Source organism: Echiichthys vipera (assembly GCF_963691815.1).
Source record: "Echiichthys vipera genome assembly, chromosome: 20".
In the NCBI taxonomy this organism is placed as follows: domain Eukaryota; kingdom Metazoa; phylum Chordata; class Actinopteri; order Perciformes; family Trachinidae; genus Echiichthys; species Echiichthys vipera.
This window is the reverse complement of record NC_139845.1, coordinates 11,435,700-11,457,707: the sequence shown is the minus strand read 5'-3', so window position 1 is coordinate 11,457,707 and position 22,008 is coordinate 11,435,700. Positions and strand designations below refer to the sequence as shown.

The following is a 22,008-nucleotide window of genomic DNA, read 5'->3' as shown; positions in this document are numbered from 1 at the left end:
ATCGAGCTGAATGAAGTGAAATGAAGCGAGCGACTTCAGACTCCTCTTGAGACGGATTTAGACCGGTCCACGATGGATGATGTGTTTTTTAAGTCGGCGTTACCCGCGCAGGACTCTTCCGTGCTGGACGACACCAGCCTGGCTCTGCCGGACGAGCCCGGATCCTCGACGAGAGGGAACCCGAACGAGCGGAGCGTGCGCGTTCACCAACAGGTTCAGCTCACGCTCGCGCGGAAGGCGAGAAAGTCCGTGTTAAATGGTAATGCTCAGGTTTATTATTATATATGATTATGATGGGTGAAATTACACAACACCACAAAAACACCTCCTCAGATGCACACAAGGCCACTCCTATTTGATAGATCCTGTCATTTTCTGGTTATTACAGAGGCTGGTGTGGTTCACCCCCCCCCCCCCACACACACACACACACACACTATTCATATCACAACAAAGATTATCTTTAATGATGTCTCATTTACTGTGGGGAACACCATATTAGGAAATGAAACCATATTACCTAATTCTCCCCAACATCTGATTGTTGGTGGCCTCTTTGCATGAAGCAGCTTTGAATTTGTTTATGAGTTGGAAGCAGTTCAACTTCTACAAATCTCCTGGATTGTTTCATTTGATTGTATAGTTTGAACAATTCAAGCAGGAGGAGGGGACATCATCCTGTATTTAAAATATACTATGTTTAATACAAGATTTAAAAACGCAAAGATGGTAGTAGCAGGACAGTATTTTTCCCTCTCAAGGGCCCATCTCTATGCAGGGGATGTGTGCTGTGTTGCCCATTGAAGGTCTACTATCATCTGGACTAAATACAGGCATTTCTGGGACTGGAATGCATGCCACATAGTCGTCTGCTTGTCCAACAGGTTTCTGCAGTTTCATTCATCCGCCTAAAGGGAGATGGATGTGGCAGCTGACAGAGCTTGAATTTAATATCTCACCCACAGGCCTGCTTTCCACGCAGGTTACGTCCTGATTTATTATGTATTGTTAGCCTATAATAAAGATGTTGGCGGGTCAGCTATGCAATCCAGTCAGTCGACAACCAAAAATAGGCTAAAAATATTAATAATAATAATAATAATATTCCATATGTTACATTGTGCGTACATTATTCTGTAGTTGCTGTCTTCAGATGTCCAAACAAAAGTTAAAAAGATAAAAGAAACAAAAATATTTATAACTATGGGGTTAACAAAGTACAACAAATTCTCACATTGGAGCAGCAGGAACCAGCACATGACACATGATTAGGTGCCGGTTAAATTTGTTTTGATTGACTAATCGATCAATGGACGAACAACATAGCAAAGTGTGTCAGACTTGTTTTAAATTACTGTAAATAATATATTTTTGGGGCCCTTTGGGGAGATATACTGCGCATTGTAGATACTTTGCATTTTTATGTCATTGAATGATTAACATAAATAACTAACAAAGACAGGATGGGAAGTGTCCGTTTTATCTCACTTCTCTGCTTCCCTGCGTGACCCTAGGCCTTCCTCTTGTCAATCCCTCTCAATGCAAATGAACACATTTGGTTTTACAAATACTCACAGCCCTGCGAGTTTGTACTGTACTTTTGTAGCTCAGGCAGCCGCTGTAAGAGTCGCCCCCCTGATCTGAAGTGTTAGTGTTTCCATGCGTTTAGGTAATTACAGTGTGAAACAGGACACTCTAACAAAACCTCCTCAACTTGTTTCAGGTAGTGTCCCTTTACAGAAAAACACCACAAAGAGCTTTGATGCTACGGATGGACTTTTACCAAACATGAAGGTAAGGGACTCTTTTACCTCATTTTATTTCCTCATGCGTGCACAAACACACACGCAAACCATCAAGTGACATTCATCATCTTCTTTATGTGTCACTTAAAGGTTAATAAACATCTGATTGTCCTTTTCCTTTGATAAAACGGATCTGATCGGTTCTTTTGCTTTGAATTTTGTGCCTGTCTTTTCTAAAAGAAGAACTGCATAGACATAATGTACGCTGTAATTTGAATGTAGTCAAATGGTCCTCTGCTGCTTCATGTTCAGGGCCTCCAGGCCACATGAATCACTGTGGTTTGACATTTACTTCGACATTTAAGATCATTTGGGACTTCCTGACAGTGTGAGCTCGAGGTGTATGGAGTCCTGGAACTGACAAAATAAAATAAATTAGGTTTGAATTTATTTTACCAGCTGATTAGTAGTAAAATAACTTTTAATCAGTTAATAACATTCATTAAAAGGTAATGCATTTTGTGGATCAGTTGATTAGCATTGTGGTTATTTGTTTTATGGCATTTTATATCTTGACATTTTATATCTTGACATTTATTTTATCATTGTCATAATATTTGTTATTATCCTGTTTTTTAAAGAAATATCTTGTGATTGTGATTTCTGTTTTAATACCTTTTTTTGTAAAGAACAACAGAAAATCAGCTGCATTTCATGTTATGTAAGGTGCTTCATAAATAAATCTTATTATTATATCTTTTTACAATCCGTTTTTATTTATTTGATCAACAGTATTATTTTTGATGTATTAAGTTTTATTTTTGACTTGTCTGATAATTTACCGGATCATTTATATTAGTAGTTTATCAGTTTCAGGGCTCGTACAGATTTCGCCAAATGTGCTTATTGCATATTGTAAAAAAAATAACAAACGTTGTCCATGGCAACTGATGTAAATGGAAACTATTGGCTATAAAATTATAACACCACCTGCATTTTTTGTGATACAGCAAAGGTTTAGATATCCTGAGTTTGTTCCGTATGTATGAGTAATAAGAGACTGAATGGGTCTCTATAGACTTTAATCATTTAATAATTGGTGTGTTTTTTGTTTATTTTTCTTACAGGTTAATGGGTTTGGCCTCACCAACCGCTCTCTTTCAAGCAACCATTTACAGAGACCGTCCAGGAGGGTGGAAGTATCTCCACCACAGAGCCCAGAGTTTCCTCGCAGTCGTTTCAATCATAGTACCCTCCGTTACGGGACGTACACCCTCCCAGGGCCCAGTCGCCCTCACAGGGTTGGAAATATGCTGGATTACTCACTTGGTTCTGATTCGTTTCGTCGCTATGCCTTCTCAGAGGCACCACGCGTCGCACAGCCGCTAGCATCTACATCTTTATACGGGACTTACCACCGGGTGTCACACAGGAAGGCATCTGAACCGCAGACTGTGCATGCAAACGCAGCAATTCAGCAAAGTGGTGAATATGGCTCTCGCTGGAATCATAACCAGAGTATTGTCAAACAGGAGAAACACACTGTGCAGGGACCAAGTGGTGATATGATGGCCGGTGCTATCCAGCTGGAGGGGGGCTTGTCGTGGTTGGCTCAGGTCAGGAGGGGGGATAAAGGGCTCCGCAGAATGAATTCATACCCGACCTCTGTCAGCAGCATGGAGGTGGACACGGGGAGGCAGGTGGAAGTGGAGATCCCTATTCAGCGTATACATGCACAGAATGTCACAACAACGTAAGTTCATGTGTTTGTTTGTATTCATTCAATAATTTGATATATTCTTGCACTGTCCTAATGAGTGATTTAGGCCATGAACCATATTTGGAGACATTTGAGGAATGGTCCATTTTTTTCATTCATGGCTGTCCACTCACACAGGAAGTCAGAGATCAAGCCTCCGGAGATGACGTTAGAGAGGGCTGTGAACCTGTTGACCCAGGATAATGAGGAAACGCTGATCTGTGCAGCCAGCCACATACAGAATCAATGTTTCAAGAGTGATGATGCTAAAAAGATGGTATGTTTCATCCTATGCATTGTATGGGGTAATTTTACAGTGATTTTAAATAATTTGTAGTTGAAGGTATAATAATATGGGTATTCGGGTTCATACTTGTATTTAGGGTTTACTAGAACATGTTTACATGCTTTAATGTTAAAAAAAACACATTTTTCTCACACTGTCTGTACATTCTCTCTTTACCTGTATTCATCATCTGTCTCAGTTTTAGCGCCTGTCTCTTCAAAGCTAGTTGGTAACGTTCATATTAGGTCAGCGCTGCCTAGTTTCCCACTCTGATCGGAGTTCAGAGCAGCCATTGACGCTGCGTCAGAGACTGCTCTGCTCTGAGTGGCTGTTTTTTTGGGTGCGGTGAAAACTAGCAGATGCCCTAAGGAGCAGAAAGAGAAGGCTCTGGGAGCAGACAGGGACAGAAGGTTTCACAGATCATCTGCCTCATTGTGCTGTCAGGATATAGTGACAGTTTCAGCAAATATATATATATATACGTATGGTTGTACATATGGTGAGGGTCCGTGTGTTTGGGACAATGTTTGGTTTAAAAAACATTATGTTTGCAGCCCCGTACAGTTGAAATGCACCAATTAACCACCTAGTTACTGTTCCAGTAACAGCCATTGTAACTTAATGGGTTTGCATGGTTAATGCCCCTCACCAAACTTCATAATGGCTTTGTTTGTAGAACACCGGCATCACTGTGCTTCAGCTGACAATTCTCGCGCCCAAACTATAGACGGACAAGATAATGACATAAGATGGGGAGCGTTAAGGTCTGAACCACAAGGTTATAATTAAAGCCTTTCATGGTGTGAAGCTTATTGCAGCGCTTTGTTACGCCAAGTGATTACAATAACTCAACCCCTTTGGCTTTTTGTGTCACATTTCAACAGCCCTAAGTCAGGTTGAGTTTATAGTATATCCGAAGAGATTTTGAACTCGTTACAGAAATCTTTGTTTGAAACCTGATTTAAATATATATACTTATAAACATTTCTTTGGGGAGGGTTTATCATAGAAATGATATGAAAAGATTTGAAAATTTTACGTATTACTGCAGTATGTTCAAAAAGTACAAATACACACTGGCATTTTATTCTAAAAAAACAACAAACAAAGCAGCATTTCTTTTGGCATAAACATTAAAATTGTAACATCCTTTGGTAGTGATGTTCTCTGCATGTTCTGGTGAACATCTTCAATCCAATTTTTGTCAGCCTTTTAAAAACCTAAAATACGATTACACTTCAGATTTAGTATCTAAGAAGGCTGAAAAGGCTGTCACTGCCTTGGGCCATGTTTTCATTGACACAAAACAAACCCACATTGCCAACCTTGGTTGATGCTGGACAGTATTTACTGTGAGTTTTTAAAGGACAGTTATCAAACACTGTTTTAGTCATCATTTGAAATGGTAATACTAAATGTCAGGAATTTTACAGCAGTTTCCTCTGTAGAAAAAATAAAATAGCTGATCTAATTTGGCTAAGGCTTTGGAAGTGTTTTGATGTTGTTGTTAAATGTCTTTGATCTGTGACCTGGCCATGGTAAATCGTTATAGTATAACAGTTTATGAATGTTACGGCTTACGTAGATGCTGCATCTGTGTGCCGATGAATCATCCGTTCTTGTTTCCAGGTGTACTATCTCCGTGGGATCCGAAAGCTGCTGAATCTCCTGAGCAGTGACAATGAGGAGGTGCAGCGTTTTGCCGCAGGGGCTCTACGTAATGTCGTTTACCAGAGCAACGAAAACAAGATGGAGGTGAAGGAAAATGATGGCCTGGCCACCATTTTACACACACTGAAGAGCAGCCGTGATTTGGAAACCAGACGACAACTTACTGGTCAGATTTTTACTTAGCTTTGAATTATATCTTCGCTTAGGTAACATTTTGAGAGACATGCCTTTGCCTGTAATAAAGTATATTTTGATCGCATACCCAGGTCTTTTGTGGAACCTCTCCTCTGATGACCTTTTGAAGGAGCGTCTCTCCAAAGAGTCCTTGTCCGTCCTCACCAAGTCGGTTCTTGTACCCAGTTCTGGCATTTCTGAAGGCGAGAACCCAAAAGATGAGCTCCTAGCTGATGCTGACGCTTTCCACAATGCTACCGGCTGCCTACGGTAGGCTCCTTTGTTAACTTTGAAACTAGATGCTTGCAGATACTTGCAGTGTAGATTAACTGATTAAAGTAAACAGACACCACTACTGGTACCAGATATTCAGCTAATAACAAACTAAATCTTACTTTCTGATCAGTGTGGACCATAATGGCACATACTGTATAAGGAAACTGATGGAGAAAGTTAAACGTTTTGAATCTATCAGCAGTGAAAAAGAAACACAGTTTAAAAAAATAAATAATTTTATATCACAAAGGGCAAAAATTAACAGATGGCAGAGTTATAAAAATATCCGTCTCTGCCAAGCTGAGATATGAGTAAACAATCTCTGTTATCACCCTTCATCTGAATCCTGCTGTAATAAAAAGCAGGAAATACTGAAGGAACTATTACTCTTTTCCATTTATGGTAAAAAATAAAAATAGTATAAATACAAGTATGAACCTGAAAATGAGCACAATATGAGACCTCTTCCATATAAGCTTTAAAGTATGCACTCTATGAGTATGATCAATATGTTGTTGAACACAATTTTTTTTTAAAGTTTTAAAAATTGGCTTCTCTTCTCTCTCTGGATCTGGCCTCAAGCTCCGCCCACCACCACTGCCATAGGCACTGGAATGGTACGGGATTGGTTCCTTAGTCGTGTGATGTATGAAACCAGGATAGTCTGAATCCAGACTTTTGAGACTGTCATTGGTTGGTGCGGTTTCAAGGCAGAAATGTTCAGCCATGGCATCGACTTCTGATTTCATAATATGTCTTGAAGCAAATAAAAAACACCATACAGACAGGTTAACAAGGTTGAAAAAGCCTGAGAGTTTTCAGCCATGCTAGTGGCTCTCTGAGGTTGTACTTGAGCTAAATGCTAACATCAGCATGCTAACATGCTCACAATGATGATAACATAATAATAATAATAAATAAAGAAATAATAAAGTTTATTTACATAGCACTTTTGTTAACAATGTTTCAAAGTGCTTAACAAAAGAAAATAAACAATACAATTGATATAAAAACATATAAAACGTGCTGATATTTAGCAGAGTGTACAATGTTCAATGTTCACCGCCAGCCTGCTAATTAGTACTTAACTCAAAGTACAACTGAGGCTGATTGGTACGCCATTAGTTTTGCAGTCGCTAATTTCCAACAGTTTTCAAGATATTTCATTTAAATGTGAACCTGCTGGTGGCGCAAGAGGTGAAGTCACTATACATCTAGCTAGCATGGCTAAAACGTGAGTCCTATGGTCCTATGTTCCCTGGTCCGTTATTTTTTCAACAAATAGTGCTGAATTCCACGGCAAATAGGCCTATGTAGACCCAAACTCTACCCCCTAATCCTGACCTTAACCGTAACCCCTAACCCTAACAAAATCCTGAATTGAATCCGCGAAGGCATAACCTTTGTGAGTGGGGAACATAGGACCCCGGGGAACATAGGGAGGACCCTGCTAAAAACAACACCATACTAGGTCTTCTGATATTAAAAGGCAGCCAAAAGTACAACATAATTGAATGCATTTTACGGCACTGCAATATAATGTTTGTGCTAATCATACCTGTTGGTTGCTTTATTGGCAATTTCTTCCTCATGAGCCACAAATGATCAATTCAGTAGGGTAGCTACTAACACCATAAAATAAAACCTAAATTATCACCAAGCCTAGTCACCAAAGTAGAGAAGTAATCACCATCCTATTTTCTACACAATCACCATCATCTTGTGCTCTGTTCTAATGTTTTGTTTTGTTGGCTTAGTTGTTAAGACATACTGTATATCATCTCTGTGTTTACAAAGCAGGAGGCATCGTGCGCACTGCTCCCCTGGCAACCACAGACGGGTCAAACGAGTGAAAGACTGAATTATTCATGAAGCTCTCTCTTCTCTGTCACTGGCTGGCCCAATGTTATCCTTATTCTCCTAATCATATTCTCAAACCTTTTAAGCTCCCCGTGGATGAGAAAAATGGAGAGTTCCTCTCCGATTTATATGTCATCACTGCACAAAAAACCTGTTGTGTGGAGCAGGAGGATAATTGTTGTATTTATTTTCCTAGGGAAGTTGGATTACATAAAAGTGTATGGTTAGTCTGAAATAATTTGTCCTGATTGCTACTCGCTTGGGAAAAAGCTGAGATCCAAAATAGCGCATCCATTACAGTAGATTGTTTGACAGAAAGGGACGTCGTGTTTTTATATGCCTCGCTATGACATGTGGGAATTCTTTGTGTTTATAACATTTCTGACTTTTCTAATACGGTTCAGTGGAAATGCAAGCTGCGTATCTGATTGAAACACACTCACATGTCACATTACCTTGATTGTTTTGATTGTTTTTGTCTCCAGAAATCTGAGCTCCGCTGGTCCAGATGGCAGGAAAGCAATGAGGGAGTGTGAGGATTTTATTGACTCTCTGGTCTACTACATCCGGGGTGCCATAGCGGACTATAAGACAGATGACAAGGTGAAATAAAAATGATAGGCATTCCATGAGAAAAACAATCATCTTCACAGTCTGTTTCACAACAAACTGCTCAGCGGTTGGATCTATACTGAGACATGTTAGGGGTTCCATGCGTATGAATTTCTAAGTGTATTGCTGTGCATATATTTTGTGATGTGATACACTCTGAACCCAAGTTTTTCTATTCTTTAGTGCACATCAAGTCCTTCACATAAGTGACGTTGCTTCTCACTGGATTAAAAACAGTCACAGCCCGAATTCAATCTCTATCTATACCTATTACTCCCATCCAAGTTCAGTAGTTTACATCTATGTGATAAACAGCTTGCTATACCGTATTTAATGTGATATTTATCTATAAATCTGCTCTGAAGTCCACAGAGAACTGCGTCTGCATCCTGCACAACCTATCTTACCAGATAGAGGCAGAACTTCCTAAGAAGTACACCTTAGATCTCAGAGAATCTCGACAAAACTTGGCTACCGAGCGGAAAGCTGTCGGCTGCTTTGCTAATCGCAGTGCCAAGATCACAGAGGTAATCCCTTCGGACAGTAATCCTCGTTGACAATACAGAAGATGTTCTTGGGGTATACTACTTGAGAGCAATATTCTGTGATAACTGCTGCATTGCTGCATGTTTAATCACCCCCAAAAACATCTTAGAAGCCTATCAAATGTTTCTTTCTCTTGTATTATGTTTAGGGAGAGAAACGTCAAAGTTAGGGATAGTCTACATTTTACATTCTTGCCCAGTACTTAGTGTTGCTATGCTTCATTAAAGTGGATCTTATCAATATTCTTATAAAAAGTTCATATCAAATGATGTGAAAATATAAAAGGGGTCACCTGTAGTTAGAAACCTACAGCAGTTCAATTTGTAATTTTGCTATAATTGCTCACTTGGATAAAAGGAACCGAGCTGAAACCAGGAAAAACTGTCCCGGACCAAAGTGTGTGGAGACACATTTTTAGGCCAGATAGAGTAGTTTATTGTGTAACGTCTTTGTGCTCTAAATATGTTACTAGCTAATCAGATTTTTAGTTTTGCACTCCCATAGAGTTGCAGGACTTACAGATGGATAGAAGAAAAAGAATAGGGAGAATTGATGTGACAGAGGCTGAGATCCTGTTCCTAGTATGAGTCAAGCACCCAAAACATTGGAACCTACACTTCCCATAATGCCACTTGTTAGTGTCTTGTAATGTGTCATATTTCTGAGTGAAATATATGACATTACAAACTACACAGACAAAACACCCCTTCTTCTATTATATTGTTCTGCTAGCTACTACGACCCACAAGCTAATGGTGAAGAGTTGGTTTTGTACAATGGGCTGAGTTAGCTAGCCACCCTAAATCGTATTAGACTGGATAGCTTCTCACAAGTTGTATGCACATTAGACCATTTAATCATCCTGCATTGCAGCTCCCCAGTAACTGCATTGAACAGTGTGAATTCTTTAGAATTATGTGAATTTACAGGATGGTTCAGCTGCAAAATGGCCCGAATGCTCAGCCTTAAACTTAAAATGCATCCTAAACTCAAGAAAAACAAGACAAAATAAATGATGTATATCAGTCATTGTAAATCTGCTACATAATAGCTTCCTCCTGTTGTCAATATGAACCCAGTGAACCCCCTTTATGCAAAATCAATTGCAGCCCATGTGACTGTTTCTTGCCAGCATCTGGAGCGACAGTGCCCTCTGCTGGAGGAGAAGGCTAACCCCTGTGGCATAGAGTGGCTGTGGAGCGCCATCACCATCCGGATGTACCTGTCGCTGATGGCCCGCAGTGTGCGTCAGTGCACCCAAGAGGCCGCCGTCGGAGCGCTGCAGAACATCACAGCTGGGAAGGGAGTGGTGAGATGGGACAGCAGTAAACTTAATGTTTAGTTTGACAGGTTCATTCTGTAAAGAGGAAAAGAACAACAAAGATACTGACACTGCAGCCTTATTCCCTTTGTGCTCTGCAATTCAATATATTAGTGGGAAAGTGAAATATACTGTGTTTGTATTTATCTGGTCTATAAGTCACATTTCCTTCTGCTCTCACCCCAATACGTGAAATAACAGCGTTAATAACGTCCGGCCGGGTCGTCTTTCAAAACAAACAATAGAGAAACTCAGGAAACCATTACTCCACTATATCTTTACATAGAAAATATTTATTTGCTGCTATATTAATGTTCTCAATGTCGAATACAGGGACTTTAAATATGCAAATGTAATTATCTAATGGTACATTTTGGTGAATTTAGGAGAAATCTACAGATAGTCTAAGTGTAGTAAAATAAACACCTAAATGTGTATTTTGGTTGTTTTCTTTCCACTGGTCGGAAAACTGCCTTGTCTGGGCTCCGATTCATAATTATGTAAAATAAAGAAAAGAAAGTAATTCTTTGATGTTGTGATGGAAAAACTTCAGAGACTAAATTCACTTAGCAAAATGTTATCGGGTATTTTTTGTTGATTGTTTAGTCCCTAACTTGACACACAGATTATGGAGGAATTCCTGGAATGGAAGAATCCAAAACGTGTGCATTTAGATGTAGTTAGTTATTAATTCAACTAGTTATTTTAAAGGCACAATGAGTATTGATTTGGCAGTATGTGCCTGAATAAATGGAATTATAGATGGGGGAAAAAATAACATAAAACACTATTTTACTCCTCTTTACAGAGATTATTGATGTAAACAAACATTTGGCAGTGTCATAAAAAATTCCCAGTAGCAACATATATTACACATGAACTCTCTGTGTCCTTGCAGGTGACTGAAGCCATCGCCTTCACTATTGTTCAGCGGGAAAATGGCCTTCAGCATGTCAAGAAGATGTTAGAGGAAGGAGAGAGTAATGTGAAGAGGATGGCCATATCACTAATAAAAAACCTCTCGCGCTACCAAGAACTGCACCCTGACATCGGTAACTGTTTCCATTTAAACTTGAGACACTTTGAGGTTTTAGATATTAACCTGTTCTTTTGTTTGTCAAGCGTTTTGTTTCCCAGACGGTACCTGTTTTAATTTTGCTTTCTTCTTTGTTTCCTCCTCCCCCAAGTGAGCCAGGTGTTGCCAGAGGTGGTGGGGATGCTACCACACGACGACACCGGCACCGACCTGCCCACTGAGGTAACGGCTTCTCTGTGTCACACCCTTCTTAACCTGAGTCAGAGTGACACGCAGCACGTCAGAGCCATCGTCAACCAGGGAGCCCTCTCGAAGATCATCAACATCAGCAGGAAGGACAGAGGGTTAGTCTACGCTCACCTTACCACTGCTCGTAAAGTGCTCCTCCACAGAATAATTTCCTGTTTGATGGTTATAGCACTTTATGAAAAATGTGATGACACTTTTATTAGCTGGGAGGCTACCACCTGTCATTTCAGAATTCATCGAGATCCACAAGCGTCTCTAAGCACTGATGTGTATAATCTTAACTTTTAATTTCCTAGTTTTGGGCCAACCAGAGCGGGTCAGGCAGCATGCGTCCTGCTGCACACCCTGTGGAAACACAGTGATCTCCATGGGGCCTACAAGAAGGTGGGTTTCGATCAACGCAACACATTACAGTCTAACACATGTTTTCCTAACGGATATGCGCCCTGTATTTGTCACTTATCTGGGTTTCCAATGTTGTCTGCACACAGTGAGCACAGTGGGAGATGTGTTTTTTTAGACACAGCTGCTCGCAACGTGCTGCCATCCTATCAGCTTGTATTCTCGCAGCCTCTTTGATATTCATCTTGTTGCTCTGCATTGTTTATGAAGCCCACGTTAGACGCTATAATGAACCGTTTCAGTTTTTTTGCAAGTGTCATGGCACAGATAGCAGTCTACCGGTAAAATTATTTATTTTAGGTCAGATAATTTAAAGGCTCCATTATAAATCAGGTCCAGGTGCTATATAAATACTGTGAAAGTATCAAAACATGCAATTGACACAGCCCGTATTCAGAAACCGTGCCTTTAGACAAGTTGTCAAGGCTTCTGTACGGTATAGTATTAACAGGTAGAGAGTGCTGCTTTACAGTCATTACAGTCAGAGAAAAATAATGTGTAACAAAGTGTTTTCATTTCATTAAAGCATGTAAACATGTTCTCGTGGAAACACAAAATACAATTATGAACCTATAAATTAGCATAAAACAGGTCATTTAATTAGCTTCTTATCTTTGAGTTGCTTCATTTTAACAAAGGGCTTAGCTACCAGTGATGTTTGTACACTATAACATAACATAAATCAGAATCAGAAATACTTTAATAATCCCCAGGGGGAATTATTTTTGTTACAACATTGAATGATTGTTAAACACTGATACATTGAAGATTGATACGCTGTGACAGGACTGGTGCGGGTTACGTTGTGGTTCTTATAATATCCTTAAAATATCCTGACTCTTGCTACAGTGTCTTTTTCATGCCACCACTGGGGGGCACCAATGTGAACCTCTGCAATACAACATACATATAGAGACCATAATCAAGACCATGTTTCTCAACAGTGTGGATACAGGAAAGCTGATTTCATTAATGCAAGGACAACAAAGGCTGTGAACTCCGGACGAGACTGAGGCGAAGATATATAGAAATACCAAACTCAAGCTGCACCTGTTAACAAAAACGGCAACAATCACTTGATGCACTGTTCCTTCTGTAATGGACCACCTGTGTTTGTTTTTTTCAATGCTGCAGAACAACATAGTGAACTACACCTACATTTCCCTTAAATCTCCCATGAAATTGCTTTAAAATTGTACATTTATTTAGCTTGTGTTAGTGCTGCCATTAGTGTTAATTAGCGTGCATGTCCCTCTGCAGGATGTTTTAGAAAAAATAATGGATAACAGAACCTGCCTTCACAAGAAGACCATTACATAACTTTTGTTTTGTTGACATTCCTCATCAGATATGTTAGATAGGTGTGGCCACGGTCTCTGTGCCTCATGGTCAGAAAAACTGACCGAAGAATGTAGAAACCTTTCCTGAAAACACTTCTTTCTAGCAAAGCTAATGAATGAAATGTAAACTATTTCTCTTATGTTAGTGTAGTTTTTGTTACTGTAGCAGCAGCTCAACAGTTGAGAAAACGGTCTTGTGTGTTTTGTTTATTTTAGCACTTCAGACGACACACTTATTGAACAAAGAACCACAATGGAAAAATATTCACACTAAAGAAATTGTGAAGGATGAAAAAATCAAACTAACATCATAATTGTGTTTGACAAACCAGTGAACTGTTATATAAATGTATGAAACCTTTTTTTTTTATATATAAATAGAATGATTTCCTTCTGTAACACAACAAGCTGATCTCCTGCTGTCTGACTCGAGTTGATCCCTTAAATGATTAAACTCTTTTGAAAGAAACATATTGTTAATTGTCGTCTGAGAAACTTTTTTCATAAAGGACTTAAAAACAAACCCGAATACAGTAGCTCTAACAAAAAGGAAGAGGAATTTGATTATTATGTGTAGCAACTAGTTCCCCCTAATAAATCACTCTTACCTTTTATAATGAGTATGAAAAAAGGTCAGACATTACATGATGACGGATGACTATTTTGCAAAGTCTTATACTGTAAATAACCCCTTATGCTACAGGTACAGTAAATGAGATTTATGTGTGAGAAAAGGTTGACTCATTCATCAAAAGCAAAGACCAATGAATACATGTTAAAAGATCATTTTATGACCTTTTACTTTGAAGAACTTGATTTACAGTGCATGGATACGATTAAACCCATATTAAACAATCAAGTGTGTGAGATGAGGTCTGTGCCGGGGGATTACACGGCTGATGTTTGCTTTGTTGACTCTGAGGCCCTGGTGCAGCATTAACCTTGTGGGGGGATCTGGCAGGACGAGCAGCATCGTGGTACAGCTGAAGGGAGGAGGAGTGGGCGGGCTGGGTGACAATCAACATCACCCCATCCAGACAAGGCTTTTAAAAGTCCCATACACTGGGCTTTTTCAGGATGGGGTCTTAATGCGACAGGCGCTAAACGGAGCGTTTTCAGACAGAGGTGAATAAAGTTATATTCACAGAGACAATATAAGAAAAATCATATATTTTTTGAACATTGAAGGATATAAAATTGTTCTAGTGGAAACCCAAAATACAAGTAGGAACCTGAAAATGAGCATAATATGGTACCTTTAAGGTCAAGGGGAGCACAGAAACAATGATACAGTGGAGTACAGGTAAGAAGGTGAAGAAGTCACAGCTCACAGGAACGAATGATAATCTCCTCCTCAGTGTCTTGGTGGTCCTTCTCAGACACTTTATTTAAAAAAAGCCAAATACCCCCGGAGATCCACTTTGTCTAATGAAGCCGATCCCAACTGGGAAATCTACAAAGGCCTCACTTGATTTCCGGCGGTGGTTGAATTTCCTAAATCAAATTAATGAAGCAAGCAATTACAGCTTTGAATCAGTGATTCTCCTTGTAGCTCCCTGTGCTCCAGCCTCTGCAAGTACATGCAGCATGACGTGACAGAAAATTACTTTTGAGCGCCGTTATTCTCGCCTCTTTTCTGGTCTCATCTATGAGCTGAAACAGTTTATATATCTACAATTACAAGAAAGAAAATGCACAAAAGACATGGAATAATGGACACAGGTTTGTTGTTAATATATCCTGCAGAGGGCAGTGTAGCACTAACACAACTGCTCATCAGTCACCTCAATGAAGGAGCCGAGAAAAGATTCAGTTTTTATGTGAAATTGTCCCCAAGTGGTACTTTGTTCCCACATAGCATTTATCTTTTATATTCATAAACTTTCAATCCCACATGTTTCAAAGTGGTTTAGCCTCTCAGATTAAAACCCTAAGCCTTTCCATTTCAGGAACTAAACTCTGCTCTTTCTCGCTCATAATCTCTAATTCACCCACTTTGTGAACTATTTTGGTGACAAAGTCCTCAGTTTTCGAAGCTTCGGTTTTGACACAAGGAGAGAAAAAAGCTCTGAAGGAGCCAAATCCTTTGAACAATAGCCTACTTGTCTCTGAGAACTGGTCAGATTTCTTATATCCCAAGAAGCGCCTCGTTCTCCTGTAATGGAATTAATTCCAGACTTAAAGACAAAAGCATCTTGGGATAAATGGATTAAAACAACAACACACACATGATCATTTTCCCTCAAAGGTTCCAGAGATAAGTTACTTTCCTCGTCTGTATCACTCAGTGTGTGTGGGGGGGATTGAAGCCTAAAGACCAACATAGAAATATTGTATGTCCAAAACACTAAAATAGCCAATGGTAACAGGTGTCAAGACACATGAGAATGGGTTTGTTTGCTACTGGAGTGAAGTAGACCATGTTTAGTAGTTCACAGAGAGAGAGAGAAAGAAAGGAAGAAAGAAAGAAAGAAAGGATTCTTTCACAGGACTAGTGGAAAACTAGGGAAGGCTAAAGGGAAGCAAGTCGAACTCTTTTTCTTTACACTGATGCCATTGTCAGGGGTGTTAGCACTCAAAATTGCTTTCCACTGACATAATCACTCAAGAGCATTTGGGATCGAGATGAGATGATTTTTTTTTTTTTTGCAGAACTCAATGCACTTGGTTTCCTGAGACTGCGTGTGCTTTTACCTCTGATCTTTGGAGAATGTGTGGAATGAAGTACCACCCTGTAATGTCACACAGTCAGACACAGTATGCCACATGTTTTAAGTCAGGACCAGACAGTTATAAGTTTAGAGCTCAATGCAACTTCACAAGCAACCATAGATACAGCTGTGCAGGGGGTGGGGGACTATGAAATTGAAGTTAATTGTGTAGTTTATTTTATTTTATTGTATCATTTATTTTTCGGTTATTTGATATTAAAATTAACTAATACAACAAAACAGTACAAAAACCTTTTCTGTACTATTTTCCATTCCTGTGACTGAAGGATATGAATAAGCAACACTTTATTTATTGATCTGCTGTGTAAAGCAAAAACAAAAATGACAAAGCACCCTGTTCAGCTATCATACAGGTTTAAAAAACAGACTTTTTTCGAGGATTAAAAACTTGATTGATTTCAGTTTTGAGAAGGACGCCTTGTTAACGAGCTTAAGTTCGGGGCATGCCCGCTTGTCTGCTGGAGCACATGGTCACCTGTGGCTGTGCTTGTGTCTTTTATCTCCCCCCTTTTGATTTGGGGCTCTAAAATGTACTTTAGCTGCTTTGGAATCAAATAAAAAGCCAGTGTTTGTTTGTTTCTTTTTTTTAACACAATCTTTTAGAGAACTCATGTTCCCCTAAAACCACAGTAATTCTCTTGCTTTGTTTTGTTGTCAGTGCTTGTATTAATCCCTTTCTTGGGGCGCAGCAGAGGAGTCGTTTAATGCACGGTAAATTAAAGACACTCAAGTTTGCCAGATTATAGTCATCCTGATTGTCAGTCATCGGCTGCCAGAAACAAAGCAATCATTGAGTCCAGGAGGCAGCAGAGCAGTGGGATCTTATGAAAGTGGGACAAAGGTTTTAGAGACCCTGCCTTGATAAAGCAGAACTTCCAAAGACTGAGCAGCCACCTGAACAGATGCTAGACGTTAAAAAGATGCAAAGAGAGAGCAAAAAACCTGAATGGAAACAGAAAAAAGCAATGAATGAAAGAGCTGTTATTTGTGACTTGGGGAAATGTCAGCCAAGTTTAATTTGAGTGAGTTTGTGACAAACTGCTCAGCCTTTTAAAAATGAGGTGAATTTTCCTCTAAATGAGTGGAACAAATACATTTTAATCAATGTAGAACAGGGATCCCCAACCTTTGTGTAAGGAACCCCACAGGGGATTGCAAAATAAATCTCATTTATCTTTATATCTAAAGATCATAAACAAAGAAACACTGGAAAACATTAATTCTATCCAAAGTTATTCTTATTTCAGACTTATTTTCTACTTTTGAATTACTGGATAATTGACTTCAGAGAAACTCACTGAGGGGTCATGCTGGGACAGTGTCCACTCAAAAACACTCACAAAAATAAAGAGCTTGTGTGTGATTCAGCAGATTTAGCAGACTGAAACGCTCATGTTGAGTTCCCCAGACAACATGCATTTGTGTTTGAGCACGAGCGTACAAACGATGCAAAGAACTGACATGCAGTGGCTTACACACACACACACCTCATACAACAGTTTATATCTTACAAAAGGTCATGCACACTTTTTTGTACGTTCCTACTAATTTCCAGCAACACGAGTGATCAGTGCACCTGTGCAAGCCCTGCCCTGCAGTGTAGAACAAGTTGAGTCAACAAAAATACTTTACGTTAGAAAAAAAGACCATGGTTTGGGTTAAAACAACTGTGTATGCAGCTTACTAATGTGGCATTTATTTGGCGTTCTTTTGCGTACACACTGGGCACAAACAGCAGTCGTCTGGGTGAAAGTTTGTTTGACCCAAGCTCCTTAAGTGGAGTTTGTCGTTCTTTATATTGGGTGGCCTGACTTCAGGCACGTCCTTATGTGGATTACATATGGATTAAATAGTGCATTATTTCTTTAGGTTTTAGTGGAACAGCCCGGATAAGTACATGCTTAAATGAGCACAAAGGCGCAGTCCTTCCAGATGATTTGCTTTTGCTTTACAACAAGGTCTGCCAACACAACATTCTGGTCCTTAAACGTTTTTTTTTTTTTAAATCCTTATCCACTAGAAAGACAAAAAGCAAGGAACATCATTGCTGTTAAAGGAGACATAAGTGTTGTGCTTGTCATGGGAAGATGAAAGAAGTCTTTCAGCAGTCCTTGAGTGTTTGGGTAGATCACAATTTAATCTGATGTACCAGATCCCTCTCCCCCGTAGTGTCAGATGTCTCACGTGTCTTCAAGGTGATACAGATGTCAAGTACTGTATAGAAGTAAAATCTGTCAGCCTGAGACATAAAATAGAGGAGAGAACATCACTTTACTATACTTGAAAGCAGGTATAGCAGGGAGCCAAGGACTGCACGTACCTGGGAGGGATTCCAGCAATGAAACCTGATGGATGCAGTCAGCCAGCTAGAAAGACACCATATGCAGTTAAAAGTTTGCGGATCTTAAGGTCTGTGGTGGTGCCAATGAGTAGCTATGGTGGCTGATTGTGCCAAACACAGCAGACGAGTCAAGAAGCACGAGGGCCGCGAAAAGGCAGGCGGCGTGAGAGTGTTTGTGTTGTGACGGATGCAGAGAGTCTGTAGGTCCTGGCAACAAGATGTGTCAAGAAAGGCTACTTGACCTGATGTTAAACAGCACGCAGCCACATGGACATAACAAAAGGTCAGTGGTATAGGTATAAAAGCAGGACAGCGATGTGGCTTTCAATGGAGAGTATTTGATTGAACAGCGCTATTGCAACTACCAAGTCGGTCACGTGATGTAGGGCCCAAAAATACTTTTTCTCATAGACTGGATACATATTTTCATCAATCATTTGTTTCACTATCAGAATTTGATCCATTCTTTTCAGTAACATTTCAAAAGTCTAGAAGAGCCGCACGATTAAATCATTTTAACCCGTTCAAATATGATAGGGTTTGTGGAGTGGAGAGTGGAGATTTTGAAAAACAGAAAAAAATAGAGTTTCCGGCAGCCGACGTCACAGTACGCACCACAACTTGCATCTGCATCATATGTGCAACTTATGTTGACGTTTTCGTTTGGCTGTGGTGATGATGGATCAGTGGCTAACATGGGCTTGAGCTTTATACACTGCCACAGGTTTGGCATACTTTTACGGCATTTATACACAGGTTAGTGTGAACAATTTTTTTGTGTGCATGACGGCCATGCAGGTTTTTGGTTTGAACCTTTCCTCAAATGCTTTATGTACATAAGAAAAGTGCAAATCCCCATGCTTGAACTTTTTGTAATGAATAACCAACATTTGCTTTGTTCTGAAATCACCACACTATATAATCAGAATCCTGACTCAAGTGCACATTAAGTTTGAACACGGGACTTTAAATGCTGAAAGCATCTGTCAAAGGTTGTCACCACTGCCTGCAAGCAGCCATCAATCACACATGGCTTCACTGTCACAACAGCTGAACCATATGTTGAGGATTAATTGCAGACTTTAGTTCTAAACTGATGTTTAGACCTGCAACACTGCAGCAACTGTGTGCTATTATTATAAAAGAAAGTTGGCTTGAAGCAGAACCATACCGTGGGTTTTATCAAATTTATGACTCATGTAAAGACGTTTGCCGACAAAAAGGGGTTTATGCGAGACTGCTTAATTGAGTGTCAAAGAACAGATTAAATACTAGATGCAACGAGAAGCATACATTTGTGCAAATATATTTGAACAGTGCTGTGTCATATCTGCACTGAAATTTACAGTATACTGAAAAGCTGAAGGTCATCCGCAATTCTGCCTGATCAGCACAACAGGCGGCTGTCATGATTAATACTGTGAGACATGGAGACATGAGTGTTGGCTGGACACATGCAGTCTCACACCTTTTTTATTTTTATTATTTCAAAATGTCTTAAAGTAAAACACATCTGTCAAAAGAAACATGCTGCTGCTCTGATAGGGCAAATAAAATGATCACAGAAGCAAGTTTGAAGCGTACTGGTGCGTGATATTATGTCTGGGCTGCATAATGAGCACTGAGAATTGAAGCTTGGAATGAGCACTAAAGAGCAGCAGGAAATTAAATCTATTTTAGACTGCTCTTTAGCGTTAGGACAGTCTGACAGTAAAGTTGCTGCTTGATCAGTCTAGACATTTTAGACTTTTTTAAGCCTCAAAAGTTAGCCACCCTTCCCCCAAGCTAACTAAGAGCCTTATTATTTGGGGGAATTTAGACGTCTATCCAGAGTCTGTTTAGCAGTTAGATCATAGCCAAAGTCAAAGCCTATCTTTGTGAAATTAGTCCCTGAAAACAGTTTGTTCCCCTACAAATACAGTATTCTTAATCAGGTTCTGGAGTAAATGTATTTTCTCCCAGATTCTGTTTGTTTCAACACGTTCTCGTACCAGCGACAGGCACACGTTGTGAAACGATTGCAGTTTTATACATGGTTAATGTGAATTGAAGAAAAAGTTCTTGGTTAGGTTTTGAAAACGATCAGGGTTTGGGTTTAAAATAAATTGTTTTCTGATGTGATTTCTGAAAGCAAAATAAAAAAAGGAACAATAAACTAAGTCAATGACCATGTTTGAGAACGCAGTTTTGTTTTATGGGAATGTAATTATTAGGAGACAGGACTAGAAATGTATGACAGGAATGTGAATGTAACATTTGACATCAATAACACATTTATTTGAGAAGGAAATAAACCTCTCCATTCAAACTGCATCATGAATTAACAAAACTGCCAAAACGTGCATTCAAAAAGATGCCAAGTTTGTCAGGATATGTATACTTCACACTGTCGTATGGTTTTCTGTCTGCTTTTACAAAATCTAAAAATATTAAAGAAGGAAAACATTTGCAGAGCCTACAGAAGAAGACTACTATGTTTTTTGTCTTGGAAATGGAAAAGATGTAGCCTAATTTAAAACTTAAAGTCCCCTTCCATTCAAAAATGTTTTATCTCTCTTCACTTTGATGTTTGAACTTCACTGTGCGGAATGACGCACGTGTGCACAGTTTGACACCAGAGGTCTGTTTTCACATTCACCTGCTGAAGAGGGAACATCTCTCTGTTCTCACCTTAGAGCTAAGTTGTGTATGTCAGAGCAGGATTTTGTGACATCACAACTAGGTTTGGAGCCAATCACGGTTCAGTATGCAACTACACAGAGTCAATGTGGAAACCTGCAGCCTCCAGTGCACATTTAGACTTTTCAGTAGTAGTAGAAGACATCTTGTGTCCCAGCCTACTGTCATTCCAGGCTGTCAAATGCGGCCGTTATGTCACGACCCTCACTGGGCTTTCAACTGTGTACCTGTCCATAAAAGATGCTCAGCAAGTGCTCCAGGATTAAGAGCACCACACTCTGCGTAAGGAGGCAGGTTGGGGTGGTGAATGTGTCAAACCCTGACCAGACTTTCACCGAGGAGACCGTGAGTCGCATCCCATGTGTCACTAGTTACATTACATTATCTTATTTTAACCCCCAGCCACAATCTTTTCCTACACCTAACCATGTGGTTTTATTGCCTAAGCCTAACCATTTAGTTTTGTTTGAATTCAAAACGTCATATGTTAACTGTGTTTAAAATGGGGCATGTAGTGTCCAGTAGCTAAAGTTTGGAAGCAAATATTAAAGTGAACACCACATTAATGAATCATTTGGATGTTATTCCCATGGTCGAGAAACATTCAATCAATATTTGGCTCATAGACAGAAACCAGAGAAGTCTCAAAGACAATAAATGGGAGACTGATTTAGTTTTTTGTCTTTAATACCCAAAAGAGCTTTATTCTGTTGTAGTACCCATGTTTACTAGTATTTTCAGACTGTAAAACCATAGGAATGACTTTTGAAGATAGACTTAGTTCCCCTCTAAGGTTTTCCAATAAGGGAGAAGGAGTTGAGTGGATGTAATTAAAACTTTTAACAAGGTTTACTTTTTCTTTTGAAGAAAAACTAACAGATCCCTATGTCTTCAAGCATTTCTAGAGGAGCTTTAATTAATTAAACCCAAGAGACTAACACCTTTAATAGACCTCCAGAGCCACACTGCCAAAAAAAAA

At 39.5% G+C, this 22,008-nt stretch overlaps 1 protein-coding gene across 1 annotated transcript; it reads left to right on the top strand.

Annotated features, from left to right (window-relative positions):
- On the top strand, positions 1 to 13,627 carry pkp2 (plakophilin 2). The gene is made up of 13 exons (XM_083934730.1): positions 1 to 259; positions 1,724 to 1,794; positions 2,873 to 3,498; positions 3,643 to 3,781; positions 5,420 to 5,627; positions 5,728 to 5,905; positions 8,257 to 8,374; positions 8,749 to 8,910; positions 10,062 to 10,238; positions 11,149 to 11,302; positions 11,438 to 11,630; positions 11,832 to 11,919; positions 12,882 to 13,627. The coding sequence occupies exons 1-13, from the start codon at positions 73 to 75 to the stop codon at positions 12,948 to 12,950; spliced, it is 2,370 nt and encodes a 789-aa protein (XP_083790856.1). The 5' UTR covers positions 1 to 72; the 3' UTR covers positions 12,951 to 13,627.
- The last annotated feature ends 8,381 nt before the right edge of the window (positions 13,628 to 22,008 follow it).